A 21,635-nucleotide genomic window follows, 5' to 3' on the forward strand; every position below is an offset into this window, starting at 1 on the left:
ATTTTCCATTTGATTATTTGAAACAATTACCACAGTATTTAAGTGCTTGCAAATGAAATATCACAGCATTTTACTAGTGCATGAAAATTGGACATTAAAAATGGACTGTAAAGGAAAGTGAAATTGAATATTGTGTTTTCATTGTCCAAAATGAGAGAAACACACACAGTAAAAACAGCATAATGAAAAGCTACATTTTTAAAATGTAATATGCCGTTAGTTGTAACTATGGATTAGAAAATCTGCTTTTTTTAAATATGACAACTTGAAAGTGTCTTATTGTGAGATGATCACCTGGAAAACAATTTCCATTAAAACTAACAAGAGAGTTATGCACACATGCACTGAGGCGCATATAAAGACCTACCCGTAAGGCTATATAATTCTGATCCTATCCCTAACCAGTGATGCAACTATTCTCTTCTGGGAATGTGCAATCAAAAGTCTTTTCCAAGTCCGTCCCTCCTCCCCGCAGTTACGTCTAAGTGGTGTGAAATCTGCACAGCCCCAGTAAAGTTTTAGATCTGAAATGCTGCAGCAAGACTTGTGTCAATGCTTGTATCATCCATCTCGATCTTCAAAAGTGCATAGATGAGCAGCAAGAATACCTAATTATTTCCACTATGCAGACACAAGAAGAAAGACACATTAGTTGATGCTTTATGAGCCTGATAGTAATAACTTGTGCAAGTAATTTCATAAAGTCAAGTGATTGAAAGCACTATGTCCAGCAATAAGCTTTAAAGAACTGCTGTGCAAACGTCATCAATGAAAGTAAGCAAGCAATTGTGCAGTTTAAAAACGTGACTGATACAAAAACTCAACCAATTAATTTTTTTCAATGCAGTTTGTATATGTTAATGTAAATGAGATAACGAATGCTTTATCATCAAGTACTTGCATTTATCTCTGGGGACCTCAGCAAGGTTTTATTATCTACCATAAACTGATGTAATAAAATACAGATGTTGAAGGTGAAATTCTGGGAGAATTACATTACAGTGCCCAAAATATTATTTCTAGTACCACAATAGAAGGCAGTGTTTCTGGAAACAACTGTAATAATAAACATTGGATCAACACCACCAATCATTTTTCAATTGTATTATTAATACAATCCAAAAGCTGAGATGCCGTTTCTAGAAACAGAGAGATATGTAATTGGTGCATTAAATAAAATTCTTACTTGGTTCAGTCCTAGTAACATGTTTCTGAAGAAAGTCAACTATCTGAGCCAAAACCTTCTTGTTGCAGTGTGTTGACAGCTCTTCATCACATTCATAACACCTAAACAATACACAAAATTTAAACAAAGAGAAATAGATTGGAATTCAGGAGATCCAGGTTCACTTCCCACATCTAACAGACTTCCTGTGTGCCTGGGGAAGTCATTTTGGGCCACATCCACAAATGGACTTGAGCATCTAATTTTCAGCTTTAGGAACCACTGACATCCACAAAACCCCTGTATGGCTGCCGCCAAACCATGTAGGTATCTAAACTCACTTGATGCCCAAATTTTCTCTGTAAAAGTACCTTAGGCACCTAAGTTTCTGCCCTTGGGCATGCTCAATGCTGTTTCGCTCTAGGCCAGAGGTGAAAGTAAGTTGGTACGCGCGGGTACACCGTACCGTACCGGCTTCCCCAGGCAGCAATTTAAAGGGCCTGGGGCTCCCAGCAGTGACTGGAGCCCCGGGCCCTTTAAATTGCCGCCAGAGCCCCGCTGCCGGAGCCCCTGGGTAGCGGAGGTGGCCAGGACTCCCGGGGCTCCGATTTAAAGGGCCCGGGGCTCTGCTGCAGTAGCAGCAGCTGGGAGTCCCTGCCCTTTTAAATCCCTGCCAGAGCCCCGCCACCACTACCCCAGGGCTCTGGCAGCAGGGCTCGGGCAGTGTTTTAAAGGGCCCGGGGCTCCAGCCGCTGCTACCGCCCTGGGCCCTTTAAATCTCTGCCAGCAGGGCTCAGTCGGCAATTTAAAGGGCCCGGAGCTCGGAGCCGGATGGTGTGGATTGCTCTCTCAGCAAATTTGAGGATGATACTAAACTGGGAGGAGTGGTAGATACGCTGGAGGGGAGGGATAGGATACAGAGGGACCTAGACAAATTGGAGGACTGGGCCAAAGAAATCTGATGAGGTTCAATAAGGATAAGTGCAGGGTCCTGCACTTAGGATGGAAGAACCCAATGCACAGCTACAGACTAGGGACCGAATGGCTAGGCAGCAGTTCTGCGGAAAAGGACCTAGGGGTGACCGTGGACGAGAAGCTGGATATGAGTCAGCAGTGTGCCCTTGTTGCCAAGAAGGCCAATGGCATTTTGGGATGTATAAGTAGGGGCATAGCGAGCAGATCGAGGGACGTGATCGTCCCCCTCTATTCGACATTGGTGAGGCCTCATCTGGAGTACTGTGTCCAGTTTTGGGCCCCACACTTCAAGAAGGATGTGGATAAATTGGAGAGAGTCCAGCGAAGGGCAACAAAAATGATTAGGGGTCTGGAACACATGACTTATGAGGAGAGGCTGAGGGAACTGGGATTGTTTAGTCTGCAGAAGAGAAGAATGAGGGGGGGATTTGATAGCTGCTTTCAACTACCTGAGAGGTGGTTCCAGAGAGGATGGTTCTTGACTATTCTCAGTGGTGGAAGAGGACAGGACAAGGAGTAATGGTCTCAAGTTGCAGTGGGGGAGGTTTAGGTTGGATATTAGGAAAAACTTTTTCACTAGGAGGGTGGTGAAACACTGGAATGCGTTGCCTAGGGAGGTGGTGGAATCTCCTTCCTTAGGAGTTTTTAAGGTCAGGCTTGACAAAGCCCTGGCTGGGATGATTTAATTGGGGATTGGTCCTGCTTTTGAGCAGGGGGTTGGACTAGATGACCTCCTGAGGTCCCTTTCAACCCTGATATTCTATGATTCTATGACCCTTTCAATCTCGATTCAAAGGGCCTGGGGCTCTAAAGGCCCTGCCTCTTCCAGTTGAGGCCCCACTCCTTGCTCAGGACTCCGGAGTACCGGTAAGTCCTTTAACTTACTTTCACCCCTGCTCTAGGCATCCAGACGCCTAAGTTCCACCACTATCCAAAAACCAGGAAAAGATAAGCATTCCTCTGCCTATATTGCCTATGTGGAATAGTGATTGAGGCTTTATCTTCTGAAAATGTAAACAAACTTGTTTCTACATTTTCCTATGTATTGTATTCTGTGTTGTAATTGAAATCAAGGTGCATATTATTTTTGATTACACATATTTGCACTGTAAAAATGATAAACACGAGAAATAGTATTTTTCAATTCACCTCACACAACTACTGCAGTGTAAGCTCTTTATCATGAAAGTGCAACTTACAAATGTAAATTTTTATGGTTACATAACTGCACTCAAAAACAAAACAATGTCAAACTTCAGAGCTTACAAGTCCATTCAGTCCTACTTCTTGTTCAGGCAATCGCTAAGACAAACAAGTTTGTTTACATTTTCAGAAGATAATACTGCCTGCCTCATTTACAATGTCATCTGAAAGTGAGAAAAGGCGTTCACATGGCACTCTTGTAGCCAGCGTCACAAGATATTTACATGCTAGATGCGCTAAAGATTCATATATCTCTTCATGCTTCAACCACCATTCCAGGGGACATGCATCCATGCTGATGACAGGTTCTGCTCGATAACAATCCAAAGCAGTACAGACCGACACATGTTCATTTTCAACATCTGAGTCAGATGCCACCAGCAGATGGTTGATTTTCTTTTCTGGTGGTTCAGGTTCTGTAGTTTCTGCATCAAAGTGTTACTCTTTTACAACTTCTGAGAGGGATGAGGTGTGGAGCATGCTTTCAGATTTTGGAAGGCACTTCAGATTCTTCAACCTTGGGTCGAGTGCTGTAGCTATCTTTAGAAATCTTACATTGGGACCTTCTTTGTGTTTTGTCAAATCTGTAGTGACAGTGTTCTTAAAATGAACGTGAGCTGGGTCATCATCCGAGACTGCTATACCATGAAATATATGGCAGAACATGGATAAAACTGACAGGGAACATACAATTCTTCCCCAAGGAGTTCCTTCACAAATTTAATTAACACATTATTTTTTTAATGAGCATCATCAGCTTGGACGGATGTCCTCTAGAATGGTGGCCGAAGCATGAAAGGGCATACAAATGTTTAGCATATCTGGCACGTAAATACCTTGCAATGCCGGCTATAAAAGTGCCATGAAAATACCTGTACTCACTTTCTGGTGACATTGTAAATAAGAAGAGGGCAGCATTATGTCCTGTAAATGTAAGCAAACTTGTTTGACTTAGCAATTGGCTGAACAAGAAGTGGGACTGAGTGGACTTATAGGCTCTGAAGTTTTACATTGTGGATTTTTTTTGAGTGCAGTTATGTAACAATAAAAGTTTACATTTGTAAGTTGCACTTTCATGATAAAGAGATTACAATTACACTGCAGTACTTGTATGAGGTGAATTGAAAAATACTATTTCTTGAGTTTATCATTTTTACAGTGCAAATGTGTAATCAAAAATAATATGCACCTAGATTTCAATTACAACACAGAATACAATATATATGAAAATGTAGAAAAACATCCAAAATATTAATAAATTTCAATTGGTTTTCTATTGTTTAATTAAAACTGCAATTAATTTTTTTTGAGTTATCGCGTGAGTTAACTGTGATTAACCAACTGCCCTAGTTAAAAAAAAAAAGTCTTTTTAACTGTGTGTGTGTGTGTGTGTGTGTGTATACACACACCCACACAAAACTATTCCTAAACACAATCTTACCATATGATCCATGTGCTGATATTGATTACAATGCAATGAGGTTCTGTGCGAGCAGTTTGGAAATGTTTCAGAGAATGCTGGCCTTCTGAGTTTTGACTACAACCCTGAAAATGAGATCATTAAGAAAAGGTTATACATATTATGTATATTATATTTCAAAAAAAAAAAAACTACAATATTTTACTTTACAACACAGAACTGAAGAAAAAGAGGTAAAATCATCTACAACTCCAAAAAGCAGGATTCTTATCAATTCACTTTACTAGTGCTTGCACACAGGAATGGAGTTTGTATGCTAGAGAATTTCCTGCAGGAGAGCATAAACTTTTTCCTAGGAAAACGCTGTTAAAGCACTCATGTGAGAAGTGTATATCTATACATATATATATACACACACATATAAATGGAATTTCATGAGTAAGAATACACTTTTTATTTAAAGGGACACTGTCAACTTCAAATCCTGTAATTAAAAAAAATAATAATAATTAAAACTAGTTTCAGGCACTATACCACCTCTAAAAGCATTAAACAGTTTTACAATTGTCTTTTCCTATATTTAGAGTGTCTCCCCTGTTGCTGCATGAGAGTTACACAGGAGAAACTGAATACCAAAGTGACAACAGAGAGAACAGTGAAACTGACTACACAACGAGAGCTGCCCAAATGCATAAAAAGAACATAAAAGAAATATAGAGAAAATTATTTTTCTTTAATCTTTAAATTAAAATGATCTTGGGCATTACTTGTAACAATGTAAATCTAGGTAGAAGTGTGATTTTTTAAGAACATACAATATCTGTCAGAGATCCATAAGTTGTTCTATGACAGCAACCTCTATACAGAGTTTCTGGGCGTGTAGTGTTAAGCCCTGAGCCTCCGCTTTTTACAAGGTGGAGCCCCATGCCTGCTATACTTCAGCAACTATTTCTCACATGGCTTCTGGCAGCTCTACCTCTTTGTCTTGCCCAAATGTCCAGGACTAAGGTCAGGTCTACTCTACAGACTTATATCAGTAGGACTACGTCACTCGGGGGTGGGAAAAATCCATACTCCCAAGCGATGTTGTTATACTGACCTAACTCCTGATGTAGACAGTGCTAGGTCTGCAGGAGAGCTTCTCCCGTTGACATAGCTACCACCTTTTGTGGAGGTGAATTAACTACGCCGATGGAAGAAACTCTCCTATCAGCATAGGAACATCTTCACTTAAAGCACCACAGCTGCACCGATGTAGTGTGTTTAATGTAGACCCACCCTGAACCTCACTGCACTGGGCAGCAGCATTCTTACTGCCATCTCCGAACAACTGAGTTCTTTGTAACCAATTCTAGTCACCGCGTTTTCACATGTCCTGCCCCCTTTGACTGGAGTCGTTACAAGTTTGTGTCCAACTGTTGGCCTTCCATGTCCTGCCCCCTTTGACTGGAGTCGTTACAAGTTTGTGACCAACTGTTGGCCTTCCATTGTATCCATAAGGTAGCTTTGTTCACACATTGACAGTTCTTGATAGACTATTCATACCAATTTGCCTACATCACTTTCACCTAGTCCCTGCATTGCTTATCCTCTGTGTCAGGAAAGAAATCAACCCCTTCACACCCCATGGGTAACAATACAAAAGTGAGTGGAGAAACTGAGTCATACATACTTTTAAAAAAATAATACAGAAATTTCCCCCATTCTCATTGATTTTAGGGCCAGAAAGGATCACAGTGATCACACAGTCCCACCTCCATGGCTTACATCCAAAACATTCCTATTGTGAGCCCTCCTATCCCCCGCGGATGTGGCAGGACCCAGGGGCTGTGCACTCCCCTGCCCTTCGCAGCTTCAGCTGGAGCTAGGGCCGGAGCCACTGCTGTCAAAGACAGCCCCTGCGCCCCGAGCAATACAAGTTACAGTGACCTAAGCGTTATTCACAGTGGCGCTATGTTGGCAGGGGATGCTCTCCCGTCAGCATAGCATGTCTTCACCAGATGCACTGCAGCTGCACCAATGTAGTGCTTCTAAGGTAGACCTTACCATAGTCTGCCTGGAAAACAATAAGCAAGGATAAGGCATGAGACAAGCATTTGTTAAATCTAAGTTTTGGGTTAGAGCTGGCATCCTTCAGGAAGGACAGTTCCTGGCCCTGAAGAGTCAACACAAAGCATATATTTTTAAAAAACATCTAATCTTGATTTTAACGTTCTCCACGATGGAGAATCCACCATGACTCTTGGTAAATGGTTCCAATCGTTAATTACTCTCACTGTTAAAAAATATTTCTAGTATGAAAGTCAAGAGACCAGAGGGAGTTCTGAACTGCTGTTCCAATGTTTAGAAAGAACAGTGGGTGTACCGCAGATAGGGTGGCACGCACACCTCGTTGTATAGACTTGCATGGAAAGTTTGTATAGCTCAAAGAGAAATTAACACTGTCCCCAAGAGTCAGAGCTTTCCCGAGGGTTTCAAACTCTAGTACAGGCTTATCCCAAAAGCAGGGATCTGTGGTGATAACACTTCCCCTTTGGGCAAAATCCCATTGCTCCTGCCCAGAGTTCCAGTGAGACTCCATGCAGAAATAAGAATCTGCACTTGCAAATCCTTTCAGAGGATCAGGGTCTATATTTGTCTGTAAATTTACAGTGCAAGTTTCTTTACCTGAGAGCCACATTTGAGGCACAGCCATATGTCAGAAGGAATTACTGGGTCGCCATCATTTATTCTCCTTTCTTTTAAACATTCTGAACATATTGACCAAACATTCTGAGCTACTGCCCTCTTCACACGATGCACATCCACTGCTTGGTTAACATGTTGGCAGGTTAAACCTACAGAATAAGAGACACTCAGTCATTAGTCACAAAAGCCAGATTCAATCTTGTACAAGGATTCAAGCTTTTTTTTTTCTTTCCTTTTTACAAAAAGTGCCGTAATAACACATCACATTCCATTTTATGCTGATCAGGTGGCACTCATTACTATAAAAATATGTTTAATACTTGGGAGGTACAGAGAGCTTGCACACCATGCTTATTCAAGATACAACTTAAGGGCTTTCAGACACAGCACTTCCTTCCAGAACCTTGGTTCCAGCACAAAAGCTGGATTACAGAGATTACTTTGAAGGTAACTATCAAAACTGACAGATCTAAATTGTAGCCTACCCTCAACTTGTTTAACAAAAATTTTGTAATTGTAAAATATATTAGTTGTCTGCTATTTACATAAATTAAACCTTTCAAAGCCACTATCTAGCTATATCTATATAGTTTTTAAAGGCAGGACACATTAGCTCCAAGGACACAATAGTGTCCATTTTCTGATGCATCTGAAGGATTTTATTTCCATCTTTTTTAAAAGTACTATTTTTCCTACCAAATAGAACACCCAAAAAGCTACAAGCTGGTGACAACCCAACAAATCCAAGATAAACTGAAGGACAAAATTACTAAACATTCATTTTCCTAACTTTCGTCAACACTCTTAACATTACTGAAGTCCATTTGTTTGTGTGTATCAATATAGGTAGTTTGGACCTTTCCTACCCTTAAGGCCTTCCCTGTGTTTTAACTACATCACTGCACTGCTGTCCTTACACCTGCCTCTTTAAAATGTTAATATGGCCAAACTATCCTCCTGTTCATTAATTTTTGCACCAATTCCCTGAGTGCAATGTAATGACAATTCATCACGCCATAGATATTTGATTGTAAGCATCTCTGTTGCTGCATTCAACCAACACGCAGTTCACGGTTCCCACATGTGTTTTCTGCTTTGTTGACTAATGAAAACCATATGGACACTGTTTTCCCTCCCTCACTCTGATTGCCAAATGTCACATAATTTATTTACCTGCAATGTCATCTGAAGAGTCTTCATCCTGATGCCTCTTAGGCCTTTTGTTTCTCTTGTTTTTTTCAGGGTTAGCCCTCGATGGATCTTTTACCCGCATCTGTTACTTACTGGAAAAGGAAGGGAAAAAACACACATTACTTCACCTCCTATATATTTCATCAAATCTAAGGATTTATATTCTCAAAGAATACTCAGAAAAACCAGAGTCCACAAAATACGTAATTTTATATAATAGATAAGCTTTCATCCAACTTCAGTTATTTTGTAGTGAGAAATACACACCGAGCATAATTGTTCGATAAGCTACTGCAGCATGTAGAAACAAGGTAGCTGATTTCACAAATTGGAAATATGTTGTACCATGTAGCCACAGAATTAGCTGGTAGTGTTACATATTGTTAGTTATAAAAAGACAAGATGCTTTAGTGCCTCCATTAGAGTTTACCACAGCCGTTTTGTTAAAGTGAGAAATATCTCCTTTTTCAAACACCAAATTGTCCATTTTGCACTTTTTATAAAAACAGTACAATATTTATAGTCCATCTATTCCTTATCTTAAAATCAGAAGAAGACTAAATGTATTTGATATAGACATTTATCACATAAATAGCCTGTTTTCACAGGTTGCCCTTTTAATATTGGTTACATTTTTTATCAGACAGGATAAACTTCCCATGAAGCACAATGCTGGTAGGCGTTTACTAAGAACAGCTATAATCCATCAGACCAATGGCCCATCTAGCCCAGTATCCTGTCTCTGACACAGCCATTGCCAGATGCTTCAGAAGGAATGAACAAAACAGAGCAATTCTGAGTGATCCATCCTTTGCCATCCAGTCCCAGCTTCTGACAGCTGGAGGTTGCATCACTGACCATCCTGGCTAATAGCCATGGATGGATCTATCCTCCATGAACTTATCTAATTCTTTTTTTTAACCCAGTTATACTTTTGGCCATCACAACATCCCATGACAATTCATTCTACAGGTTGACTCAGAATTCCTCAAGCCATAAATTCTATTTAGAAAAAGATGACTTACTGTGGCACCATATAGTATTTACTCATATCACCACAGTAATAATTTGCTAATATGGGAGCAAGTTAAACTGTACCAAATACAGGTGTACAAACCTAAAAAGCTGTTTAAAACATATTTAAGTCTTGGCATACATACAGATATTTTCCCTTCTCTCTTTCATTACACCAGTATTTCTCAAACTTTCAAGACCTGAGCCCCCTTTTGGAAAATGAAACCAGTCACGGGCCCCTGTAGACAGAAAAGGCATTGTTAAAAACCTACCCATCTTAATTTAGACATCTTTAAGTCAAACTCAGGTAGTCCTTTACACCCTATTTTGAGAAACACTGGTGTCCATCTTCAGAATAGGATACTTCCTTTGGTAAGCTGTGAAATAGTTAACAATGTTGATATTTAAAGATATCCTCACAGACATCCAAGTTAGTACTCATTGAAACTTGTGGGGCACTTCACATCTCAGAGCTATTGGGTCAGGCTCTGCATACCCAAGTAAACATCTCTGCATCATCTATACTCTCAGCCCAGCAGAAGCAGCTGTTCTATCTCGGGGCCTCTCCTTCTGCCCCTCCACCCCCACGAACATGATACAGTTCTGTGGTGACCTAGAATCCTATTTTCGACATCTCCGACTCAAGGAATATTTCCAAAATACCTCTGAACAACATACTAATCCACAGAGGTCTCCCTACCAACACTACAGAAAGAGGGATTCTAGGTGGACTCCTCCTGAAGGTCGAAACAGCAGACTGGACTTCTACATAGAGTGCTTCCGCCGACGTGCACGGGCTGAAATTGTGGAAAAGCAGCATCACTTGCCCCATAACCTCAGCCATGCGGAACGCAATGCCATCCACAGCCTCAGAAACAACTCTGACATCATAATCAAAAAGGCTGACAAAGGAGGTGCTGTTGTCATCATGAATAGGTCGGAATATGAACAAGAGGCTGCTCGGCAGCTCTCCAACACCACTTTCTACAAGCCATTACCCTCTGATCCCACTGAGAGTTACCAAAAGCAACTACAGCATTTGCTCAAGAAACTTCCTGAAAAAGCACAAGATCAAATCCGCACAGACACACCCCTGGAACCCCGACCTGGGATATTCTATCTACTACCCAAGATCCATAAACCTGGAAATCCTGGGCGCCCCATCAAATCCGCCCCATCAAATTGGATACTATTAATTTAGGCTTAAATAGAGACTGGGAGTGGCTAAGTCATTATGCAAGGTAGCCTATTTCCTCTTGTTTTTTCCTACTTCCCCCCCTCCCCCCAGATGTTCTGGTTTAACTTGGATTTAAACTTTGAGAGTGGTCAGTTTGGATGAGCTATTCCAGCAGGAGAGTGAGTTTGTGTGTGTATGGGGGTGGGGGGGTGAGAAAACCTGGATTTGTGCTGGAAATGGCCCACCTTGATTATCATGCACATTGTAGGGAGAGTGGTCACTTTGGATGAGCTATTACCAGCAGGATAGTGAGTTTGTGTGTGTGGTTTTTGGGAGGGGGGTGAGGGGGTGAGAGAACCTGGATTTGTGCAGGAAATGGCCCAACTTGATTATCATGCACATTGTGTAGAGAGTTGTCACTTTGGATGGGCTATCACCAGCAGGAGAGTCAATTTGTGTGGGGGGGTGGAGGGTGAGAAAACCTGGATTTGTGCTGGAAATGGCCCAACTTGATGATCACTTTAGATAAGCTATTACCAGCAGGACAGTGGGGTGGGAGGAGATATTGTTTCATATTCTCTGTGTGTATATAAAGTCTGCTGCAGTTTCCATGGTATGTATCCGATGAAGTGAGCTGTAGCTCACGAAAGCTCATGCTCAAATAAATTGGTTAGTCTCTAAGGTGCCACAAGTACTCCTTTTCTTTTTATCTCTGCATCAGTCACACTCACTTCATGCTTTGGTGACTTTCCTCAGAACCATAGCAAGTAGAGATTTACTTTAAAAAAAAAAAAAAAAAAGGCCGAGACTCTGAAGAATAACTCAAGCCTGGTCTGCACTACAAAGTTATATCAACCTCAAGCCTAGTCTACACCTAAAATTTAGATTTTAGATTTAAAATTTAGATTGTAGCTAGCTACATCACTCAGGACTGTGAAAAATGTCAACAGTTAGGTTGACCCAACACCCCTGCAGACGCAGCTAGGTCAACAGATGAATTCTAACCTCTCCTAAGGGGGTGGATTTACTACAGTGATGTGAAAGCCACTTCTGTTGCTATAATAAGTGTCTATACTAGACTAGCATAGCTGCAACATAGCTGTGCCACTGTAGCACATGTACTGTAGACGTACCCTAAGTCAACCTGTTTCAACCTACCTGTGCATGTGTCTACACCCAAATTTGTCTCGTGCTGATGTAAGCACCCCATTACAGTGATGCATTAAGACCAATTCCCCCAGCAACACAGAGGCATGGTCAACTTACTTTTGAAAGAGAGTAGACACTGCATTACCTGTGTCAACCCTAACAGTCATCCAGCTGTTGTCCCACAATACCCCTGTTTTGCACTAGTAGTTGCTCTAATCGCAATTTTGAACTCCACCTCCCAGGAGGTCAAAGACACCGGATACTTGTCCCCCTTCCCCAGTTCTAACACCTGCACTGTATTTTTGAAATGCCCTTTTTTGACTGCCCACCTTGGTGAGAGCACCTATTAGTCCAACTTTGTGAGCATCCAACCATGCTGGATCCACGCACACAGATAGCAACTAGACATGCTCCTCTGTGGAGCAGGAAAGAAGTCCTGGGACTCCTTGGCCTGTGGAGAGAAGAGATTATGCAAATCCAGCTAAGCAACAGCCAAAGAAATACAGACATCTGTGTACAGATTGCACAGGGGATACTGAACCAGGAGCATGACAGGGATTAGCACCAGTGCCTCATAAAAGCAGAGGAATATCCGCAGGTATACCAGAAGGCGAGGGATGCCAACACCAAATCTGGGGCTGTCCTGCAGACCTGTTGCTTCTACAATGAACTGTATGCCATATTTGGCATAGACCCCAGCAGTATCCAACATACAACTGTGGATATGTTGCAAGAGTCTAACACGGAGACCACCTCAGTGTACGAGGAGGAGGAGCAGAAGGGAGAAGCAAACCATAAGATAAGCCAGGAGTATTCTGAAACTCCGCTACAGTCAATCCAGTCCCTCCTGGGAAGTGCACATGAGCCCGGTGATAAACAGCAAGGGAGCTCAGGTAAGTGTATATATCCTTTATTCGTCTTATTAGCATTTTTTATCTTTTCGTTGCTCAAAACTTCTTCCCTCCCACCCACTCCTCCTTCCTTAGTCCCCATTTAAGAATGGTGCTCATCCTATCCCCATGTTTGAAGAAGGAGGGCATTGATTTTTGATTGTTCACTTTACTTGTAAAATGTTGAAAAGATAAAATTAAAAAATTAGTATGGCAGTCTGAATTATACAGTCCTTGGCCTGGTCTACACTTAAAAATTAGATTGACCTAACTATGTAACTCAGGGCTGATCATTGCAGTTAGTTCGACCTCCTGCCCAACACAGACTTGGCTGTGTCAACGGAAGAATTCTTCCATCGACCTAGCTACTGGTCTCTGAAAGGTGGATCAGCTACATAGACAGAAAAACCCCTTCCATCTATGTAGGAAGCATCTACACTACAATGCTCCAGCAGCACAGCTGTATCACCAGAACTGTGCTGCTGGAGAGCAGACATGCTCTACAGCAAGTCAGCACCACATGCTCTGATAGAGGTAGAGCCAACATCCACATTTCCATTATTTGGTTTATTCGGCTAGGCAGGGAAGACCACAATTCACCCCATGTGGGGCACTTTGTTTAACTGAACAAGGATGTCCCTTTTATCCTCACGAGCAGTCTCAATGAAAATTTTATGGAGATACTCTGCAATATTTTCCTGAATATTTCTGGGTATGGTGGCTTGTTTCTTCCCCCACGTCACATTACTGTTATGATGCCATGAGAACTCATTGCAGACAGACTAGCAGTATATGGGTCCAACCAAGCAGCTTCAGAATGTCAGTAGCAGCTAGATTCTCTGTGCCTTTGTCACACTCAGGAGAGGCATCAGCCAAAATCATCACTACCTAAGAAAATATTGGCAATATTTTACCATGCTTTCCCTATACTCATAGCTATGGATGTCCAGTGTCTAAACCGTCCACGCAGTAAAACTACCTCCTTCTCCGTTAGGGCTTGCTCACTACAGCTTGAGCTGCACAGCAGTTCTGTAATGAGGCACTCCAAAGCTAAAAAGTGACACCTGGCATTTCTTATTAAATGTATTTGTGGGAATTACGTAAGGGAGTTTTGAGACTTATCTTTCCCTTTGTGTTGCAATTGTAAATCTAATGCTGTATCTGTCTGTTTTAATCAGCAGCCTCTAATGTGGTGATCTTGAGAGGTGCCCTCTCCAAGCCAGCTGACTGTCTGACCCTACTCAGATTAAGAAAGAAGTGGATACAGGAGGATACAGTCTGTAAGATCCTCCATTCACCCACAGCTGCTGACTGTGAATGAAGGGCTTGGAGAGGCCACATATCCAAGACCAGGAAGAATGGAGAGAGGATCTGATGCAGAAGAAGAAAAGGGACTGAGAGATGCATTGGGAAATCCATCAGGTCAGAAAGGGTTTACTCAGGCAACAAAACTGGGCACGTAGCTCGATAATGCTGTGCAACATCTGAAAGACCCGAGACATAGCAGCCCTTCCAACTCATTAAAAAGTCTATTGTCACAGCTCCTTATGTGTGTCACAGCCGCCCCTTCCCCCCCCCACTTCCACCCAATATAACAGGTGGCAGCATAGTATGAACTTCTTATCTCTACACCTTCACATCAGGAGAAAGCAAAAAGAACCATAACTGCACCTACACTGGCCTGAGAAAACTACAGGAAAAGCCACAAAATACTACATGCTTTGTAATATGACTGAAACTTTGTAATATGTCTTAATACATAAAAATATGCATTTAAAAACCCATGTAAAGTATGGGTCACCCTCTTACAGTGCTGCTAGAATGTTCTTACCTTGGATATTTGCACTGTAGCTTTGTTTCCTGTTTCTGTGGACACACAGTTCTATTTTTGGATACTCCGAGTATATTTATTACTTACACCAAGTACAATTGCCACAATTCACAGAGGAGTCAATAATTCACCCACATTTAAGTTCTGTACACACAAAGGCAAACTATTTCACAAAACCATCACACAACACTACTGTGATTGAGTTAACTGCTCTTTTTAAGGCCTCCCTCAGCTGTATAGCTCCACACCTGGCTCCTCCAGTAGCCCTTACATCTGCTGTTCAAATTCACCAGACAGCCAGTCCACTTCACTCCTCCACCCTGCTCGTAGCCTTTCCCCCTTTGCCTCACAGATATTATGCAGTACACAACATGCAGCTCCAATGATGGGGATGTTTGCCCCATTGAGATCCCATCTAGTGGGCAAACCATGCCAGCATCCTGTCAGTCTACTAAAAATAAGTTCAACAATCATTCTACACCTACTGAACTGGTAGCTGAATCTTTCTTTGGCACTTCCAAGGTGGCCATTGTATGGCTTCATGAGCCGGGGAGTAAAGGGAAGGCTGGATCTCCCAGAATCACTACTGTCACTTCAACATCACTAATGTGAAGAATGTCCCCACTTTGAGATTTTGGAAAAGTCCTATGTTCTTAAAAGATGAGAGCATTATGCTCCTTCCCTGACAAGCCTACAAGGATATCAGTGAAATGTCCGCAGTGATCCACCAGTATTTGCATAACTATGGAAAAGCATCACTTTCTTTTTATGCTGTGGATTTTCCAACTCCAAACTGATTGCCCACTGACTGATAGCAACCCGGTGTTCCAAGTTTCCAGAGCATGATTGCCACTCACTTCTCCACTGTCAATGCAACTCTCAATCTGGTATCCCTGCATTGGAAGTCTGGGACAAGTTTGGCACATGGACCCAGAAATGTGTTCTTTTGCATCTGGAAGTTTTACAGCCACTGCTCATTACCCAAACCTGCACTAGGATACCAACCCAACAGTCACTGCTCACTTCTCAGGCCCAGTGGCGGGGATTCACCATGTGGAGATGCACCATGAATCCAGCAGCAACCTGGCATTTTTATTCACTGTGTCCATCAGCATCCAGTCGTGGTGGCTGAACATCTCCTCTTCTTCCTCCCCACAATCCCAGTAGTAGTACTACTCTAAGGGCTTGTCTACACTTACAATGCTACACTGGTGCTTCAGAACAGACACTACCTATGCTGACAGGAAAGATCCACCTCCCCAAGAGGCAGTAGCTAGGTTGATGGAAGAATTCTTCCAATGACCTAATGCTGTCTACTCAGGGACTTAGGTCAATTTATCCAAACCCAATCTGGAGCAACATAGTTTTTTCACACCCCGAGTGATGTAGTTATGGTGACTTGATTTTCTCATGTAGACTAGGCCTCAGTACTACAAATACAAGAAAATTCTGTGTCTTGTATTAGCAATGGTCGTTAGAACTGCAATGAGCTCTGCCGGCTCCATGCTTCTGCCCAAGAGATGGTAAAGACTGAAAAGCAGAGTACAGGACTGTGGGCATTTTAAAAACAGTGTGAAAATTATGGAATGGAACAAGCATTATGGGTAGGGCCCTGTGTAAATCATGATTTCACAGAGGGCATGGAAATCACGAAAATGCCCCCAATGGTGACCTTTTAAATATTACTTTAGCTATGGTGTTCTTTCAAAAATTACCATAATTTACAGTGCTGTGTGCATGTGGAAGAATTGAGTTCTGTGTGCAAACTTAGTCAATTTCAAGGACAGAATGAATTTAACCAGCAAACTTTATCAATGAGCATACACAGAATGTCTATTCTTCCACACAGACACAGCACTCCATTCTGCCACAAATCCTTCCATCCTTGAAATTGACTAAGCCTGCTGGTGAAATACTTTGCCATTGACCTTATCATGAATTTTCTAAAAAACTGTGATTTACATACGACTTCTAGTAATCAGTTGGAACTCTACTGCCCTGCCCTCAGGTGACCAACTGTCACACCACCTGTAAATTCCTTGGGAATTTTGGAAGTTCCCTTCCAGTTTGCTTGGTGACACGTGCAGTGGTCTCAGCGCATCTTTCCAGGTGACCAGGTCTGCTCCATGCACCAGGCGATCCCCTGCTTGGAGCAACGCCGAGCTGCTGGACCTCATCAGCATTTGGGGAGAGGAGGCTGTGCAGTCCCAGCTGCGCTCCAGCCATAGGAATTATGATACCTCCAGAAGATTTCACGAAGCATGACAGAAAGGGACCAGGGACTGGGACACACTGTAGTGCAAGGTCAAAGTGAAGGAGCTGTGGAATGCCTCGTGCTGCGCCCACAAGCTGCTGGTTCTACAAAGAGCTGGACGCAATACTCGATGGTGACCCCACCTCCACTGCAAAGGCCACTGTGCATACTTTGGTGGCTCGCGTGCCAGTGGAGAGTAGACAGAGCCAGGAGGAGGAAATCTTGGATGAGAATGTGGAGGTGGACCCAGAGGCAGAGGATGACTCGGAGGTCAGAGATACATGCAGCCAGGAGCTCTTCTCTACCCCGGAGGAGGCTAGCCAGTCACAGCTGTAGGAGCTTGGCGAAGCACAAACAGGAGATGAGGCCCCTGGTAAGTGGCTTTGATTTTGGGAATTGCTGAAGCAAGTTGTTGGGGGCAGGAGGGTTGTAGAAAGAAGAGTTGTGTCTGTATGATGCGCATACCACCACATGCCTAGTCTGAGCAGTGGAAGAGGGTGTTGATCAACTCCCTCAAATCTACCCGAAATTCTCGTGGAGATACTGGGCAATCCGCTGCCGCAGGATCTTTGGCAGAGCTACTTTGTTTCCTGCCCCATTAAGGGTAATTTTCCCACACCACTCTGCCATCACTGGGGAGGGTGTGAAGGGGACCATTGCTGCACCCAGGTGAGCCGCATAAGGGCCACGGCCTCTCTTGATTCCCTGCTCACCCTCAGCAGCAAGATCTCTTCCATAATGAGCACAGCCTGTGGAAAACGTGGGGACAGTAATGATTATAAGGCCCCGCTCTACAGTGCTGGCTCTCCCCAAGAGCCATGTGCCCAGTGTACAGTACAGTCCGGGAACACTGATTTCCCTTGCCCCTGCGATTACTCACCATTTTGGGGGTCTTGCGGCTTATGTGTTTGCCTGGAGTCAGCCAGTTAGTGACGAGTATGTGAATAGTGGTTATGTTTTACATCACTGAATCAGTGGTCTCTGTGTTGAAAACAATGCTGCTTCTGTAAAATGTTGCATTTTGGCTTCACAGATATGGGAGTCCAGCCTCCCTCTTTGTTATCGATGGCTGAATGGCTGTGCAGAATTAGAAAGCGGCCACGAAGATCTAAAGAGCATTTACTGCGTGATGTCATGATGCATTCCATGGCCAAAAAACAAGAATTGAAGAAGTGGCAGGACAATGAGAAGAGGGACCGAAAAGAGAACACGGCGTGCCACAGAGCGGCTCTTAAAAGTTATGGCGCACCAAGCACATGTGCTTCAGGAGCTACTAGCACTACAAACCAAGCAGCTCTGCGCCCGCCCTCCCCTGCAGCCTCCGTCACAAAACTCTTTCCCATGTGCCCCCCAGACACCGCCAACATACTCTTATCAACCTCCTGGTTCCAGTCTGTACCCGCAACATTCCACTCCTGCCCTATCACAGTCCAGTCCTGTGGACTCCCAGTACCCACTGCACTCAACACCCATCCCTCTGCAGTTTAGCCCTGTTGAAGTACAGTACCCACTGCACTGTACTCCAAAGGACAAGGATGCAGATGATACCTGGACATACACAAATCTTTGACCGTCCTGGAACCCCACCTTCCCTCATCCCCCACAGTGCTGATGTGTTTTTTTGTTTGTCTCTCTCTTCCATTTGTTGTTTTTTAATAAAATAATTGTTTTTGTTTGAAAGCAATCTTTATTCCATTAATTGAAAGCAAACAGAGCCCTGCAAAGCACCAGGCAATTTTCTTAAACCTTCATAGTACATTGTCTGCACCAACCACAATCACCTCCTAGCATTACAAGCACTGCACTTCTGAGTACAGCAACAAATATTAGTGGCTTTCAGCTTCAAATTGCTGCCTCAAGGCATCACTAACCCTTATGGCCCCACGCCCCTCTAATACCCCTGGTCTCTGGCTGTTCAAATTCAGCCTCCAGGCACTGAGCCTCAGCCATCAAGCCCTGAGTGAAGCTTTCACCCTTCCCTTCACAAATATTATGGAGCGTGCAGCATGTGGCTATAAGCATAGGAATATAGTCATTGGCCAGGTCGAGTCTCCCATTTAGGCATCGCCAGCGGGCCTTTAATCAGCCAAAAGCACACTCAACAGTCATCCTGCACTTGCTCAGCCTGTTATTGATCTGCTCCTTGTTGCTGTCAAGGTGCCCTGTGTATGGTTTCATAAGCCACGGCATTAAGGGGTAGGCAGGGTCTCCCAGGATCACAATGGGCATTTTGACTTCCCCTACGGTGATCTTCTGGTCCTGGAAGAAACTCCCTGCTTGCAGCATCCTGAACGGGCCAGAAAGATACTTTCCAAACCAGCCTGCATTAAATGCCCATGAAACACCCATGGTGATCCACCAGCACCTGGAAAACCATAGAGAAATACCCTTTCCAAATAATGTACTCGGTGGCTAGGTGGTCTGGTGCCAGAATTGGAATATGCATGCCTTCTATCACCCCTCTGCAGTTAGGGAAGCCCATTTGTGCAAAGACATCCACAATGTCACACACGTTGCCCAGAGTCACAGTCTTTCAGAGCAGGATGCGATTAATGGCCCTGCACACTTCCATCAACACGAGTCCAATGGCCAACTTTCCCATTCCAAATTGGTTAACAACCGATCGGTAGCAGGTTGGAGTAGCCAGCTTCCACAGTGCAGTCACCATGCACTTCTCTAATGGCAGGGCAGCTCTCATTCTTGTGTCCTTGCACCAAAGAGCTGGGGCGAGCTCATCACACAGTCCCATGAATGTGGCTTTCCTCATCCGAAAGTTCTGCAGCCACTGCTCGGCATCCCAGATGTGCATGACGATGTGATCCCACCATTCAGTGCTTGTTTCCCAAACCCAAAAGCAGCGTTCCACTGTGGTCAGCACCTCCATGAATGCCACAAGCAATCTTGTGTCGTAGCTACCACACATGGCGAGATCAATGTTGAACTCCTCTTGCCTTTGTAGTTTAAGGAATAACTCCACTGCCATTCGTGACATGTGAGTGAAAGCAAGCAGCATATTGGTCAATGGAGCGGGATCCATTCCTGCAGACTGAGGAGACAGAGCATGCAGTACATAAACTGTTGAAAGATGGCGTCAAATGCGGACAGAAGCACAGGGATTGCTGGGATGCGAAGCAATGCATCACAGGGCATTGGGAAAGAACCCAGGATGCCCCGCAACCCCCTCCGCCTTCCCACAACTCTTAGAGCAGTGGTTTCCAAACTAGGGGCGCTGCTTGTTCAGGGAAAGCCGCTGGCAGGCCGGGCCGGTTTGTTTACCTGCCGCGTCCGCAGGTTCAACCAATCGTGGCTCCCACTGGCCGCAGTTCATCGCTCCAGGCCAATGGGGGCTGTGGGAAGCTGGCCGCCCTTCCCTAGCGCCCCTAGTTTGAGAACCACTGTCTTAGTGGCAGAAGAGGAAAAGATGCTCTGTGGGATAGCTGCCCAGAGTGCATCGCTCTGAATACTGCTGCAAGTGCCACAAGTGTGGACACGCTATTCCACAGGCAGCTGACAGTGTGAACACACAACAGCAGTTTCCCTTCAGCGCACTCTGAGCGACGCTGTAACTGCTGGTGATGCAACTCTGCCAGTGTAGATATACCCCCATACACTTGTATATTTTTAACTGACTTTGGGAGAGGAAAGGCCTTCTCTGGATACCACAAGAATTTCAGATAATTCTGCCCCCACCCAAAATTATATTGTTTTAAATAAAGAAACTCAAATCACTTCCAAGTCAACCAGACTAGAGCTCTAACACCTTTTACTGCCATACTGGAAGGGATGAACCTCAAATACCTATGTATTTACAAGCTAAAATATCATTTGCTAGTCAATGAGAGACAGACACAGGAAAAGAGTCTGCCGGCAGAGATCTTCTGGCTGTATTCAGACTAGAAAAATAGGTGGTCTTTTAAAATATGTTAGATAAATTTTAATTAACATATATTTAAACACTACCTAACCTAGAGAGAATTTAACAGAATTACAAATTACCTAATTGTGGTCCACTCTAGGGTGGAGCCTAAGTTTCTTTCTGCTGGAGAGTGGACTGTTTGTTCTCATCTAAAACCAGCACATGATCATCTAGGCAGTAGAGGTTCACAAGCAAGCCAACAGCCAACTGCAACAGGAGAACCCAAGTTATTGTGGGAGTCCATCAACCACCACAGAATTCCATAGACATATTGGTAGTAACAGTGATCCAGCATTTTACTTATACAAACAAACAAAAAAATTAAACCACAAACGGAACAGAAACTGAAGCATAGCTAAGTGAGTATGCAGTCAGCCCGAAACCATACTTCGGAGAAGTGTAAACTTTTCCATTACTTTCATCTGGCCGTTAACTGTGAAACCAATATTATTAGCTATTTCACTACTGGAGAAACAAGGTGGGTGAGGCAATATCTTTTATTGGACCTACTTCCGTTGGAGAGAGAGACAAGCTTTTGAACCACACAGAGCTCTTCTTCAAGCCTGGGAAAGGTACTCTGAGCGTCACAGCTAAATGCAAGGTGGAACAGATTGTTTATCACAAGTAGTTAACACATATTCTAAGGGACCAAAGGTAGAGTGGCCCATTAACACCTCTGCAGTGATAGTACAACCAACCCCACCCCCCACCACACCTTTCAAGATCCATGGATCCTACCCGTGCCTATCACTACATGTGGTG

The 21,635-nt window shown here is 43.5% G+C and overlaps 1 protein-coding gene across 6 annotated transcripts in view; it reads right to left on the minus strand.

Annotated features, from left to right (window-relative positions):
• The window catches only part of USP45 (ubiquitin specific peptidase 45), a 103,388-nt gene that overhangs the window by 77,001 nt on the left and 4,752 nt on the right, over window positions 1-21,635 (minus strand). For 5 of the 6 annotated variants that reach the window (XM_073336844.2, XM_073336845.2, XM_073336846.2 and 2 more), the window contains exons 2-5: window positions 8,625-8,734; window positions 7,431-7,600; window positions 4,785-4,888; window positions 1,187-1,287 (exon numbers count right to left, since the gene is read on the minus strand). In XM_073336844.2, the coding sequence (XP_073192945.2) occupies window positions 1,187-1,287; window positions 4,785-4,888; window positions 7,431-7,600; window positions 8,625-8,724 (475 nt within the window). In that variant the 5' untranslated portion in view covers window positions 8,725-8,734. Of the gene's footprint in view, window positions 1-1,186; window positions 1,288-4,784; window positions 4,889-7,430; window positions 7,601-8,624; window positions 8,735-9,928; window positions 10,031-21,635 lie in introns of those variants that run through there. The other variant, XM_073336843.2, reaches the window with a different exon arrangement.

The sequence above is a fragment of the Lepidochelys kempii genome, chromosome 3 (assembly GCF_965140285.1).
Source record: "Lepidochelys kempii isolate rLepKem1 chromosome 3, rLepKem1.hap1, whole genome shotgun sequence".
NCBI classification, from domain to species: Eukaryota; Metazoa; Chordata; order Testudines; family Cheloniidae; genus Lepidochelys; species Lepidochelys kempii.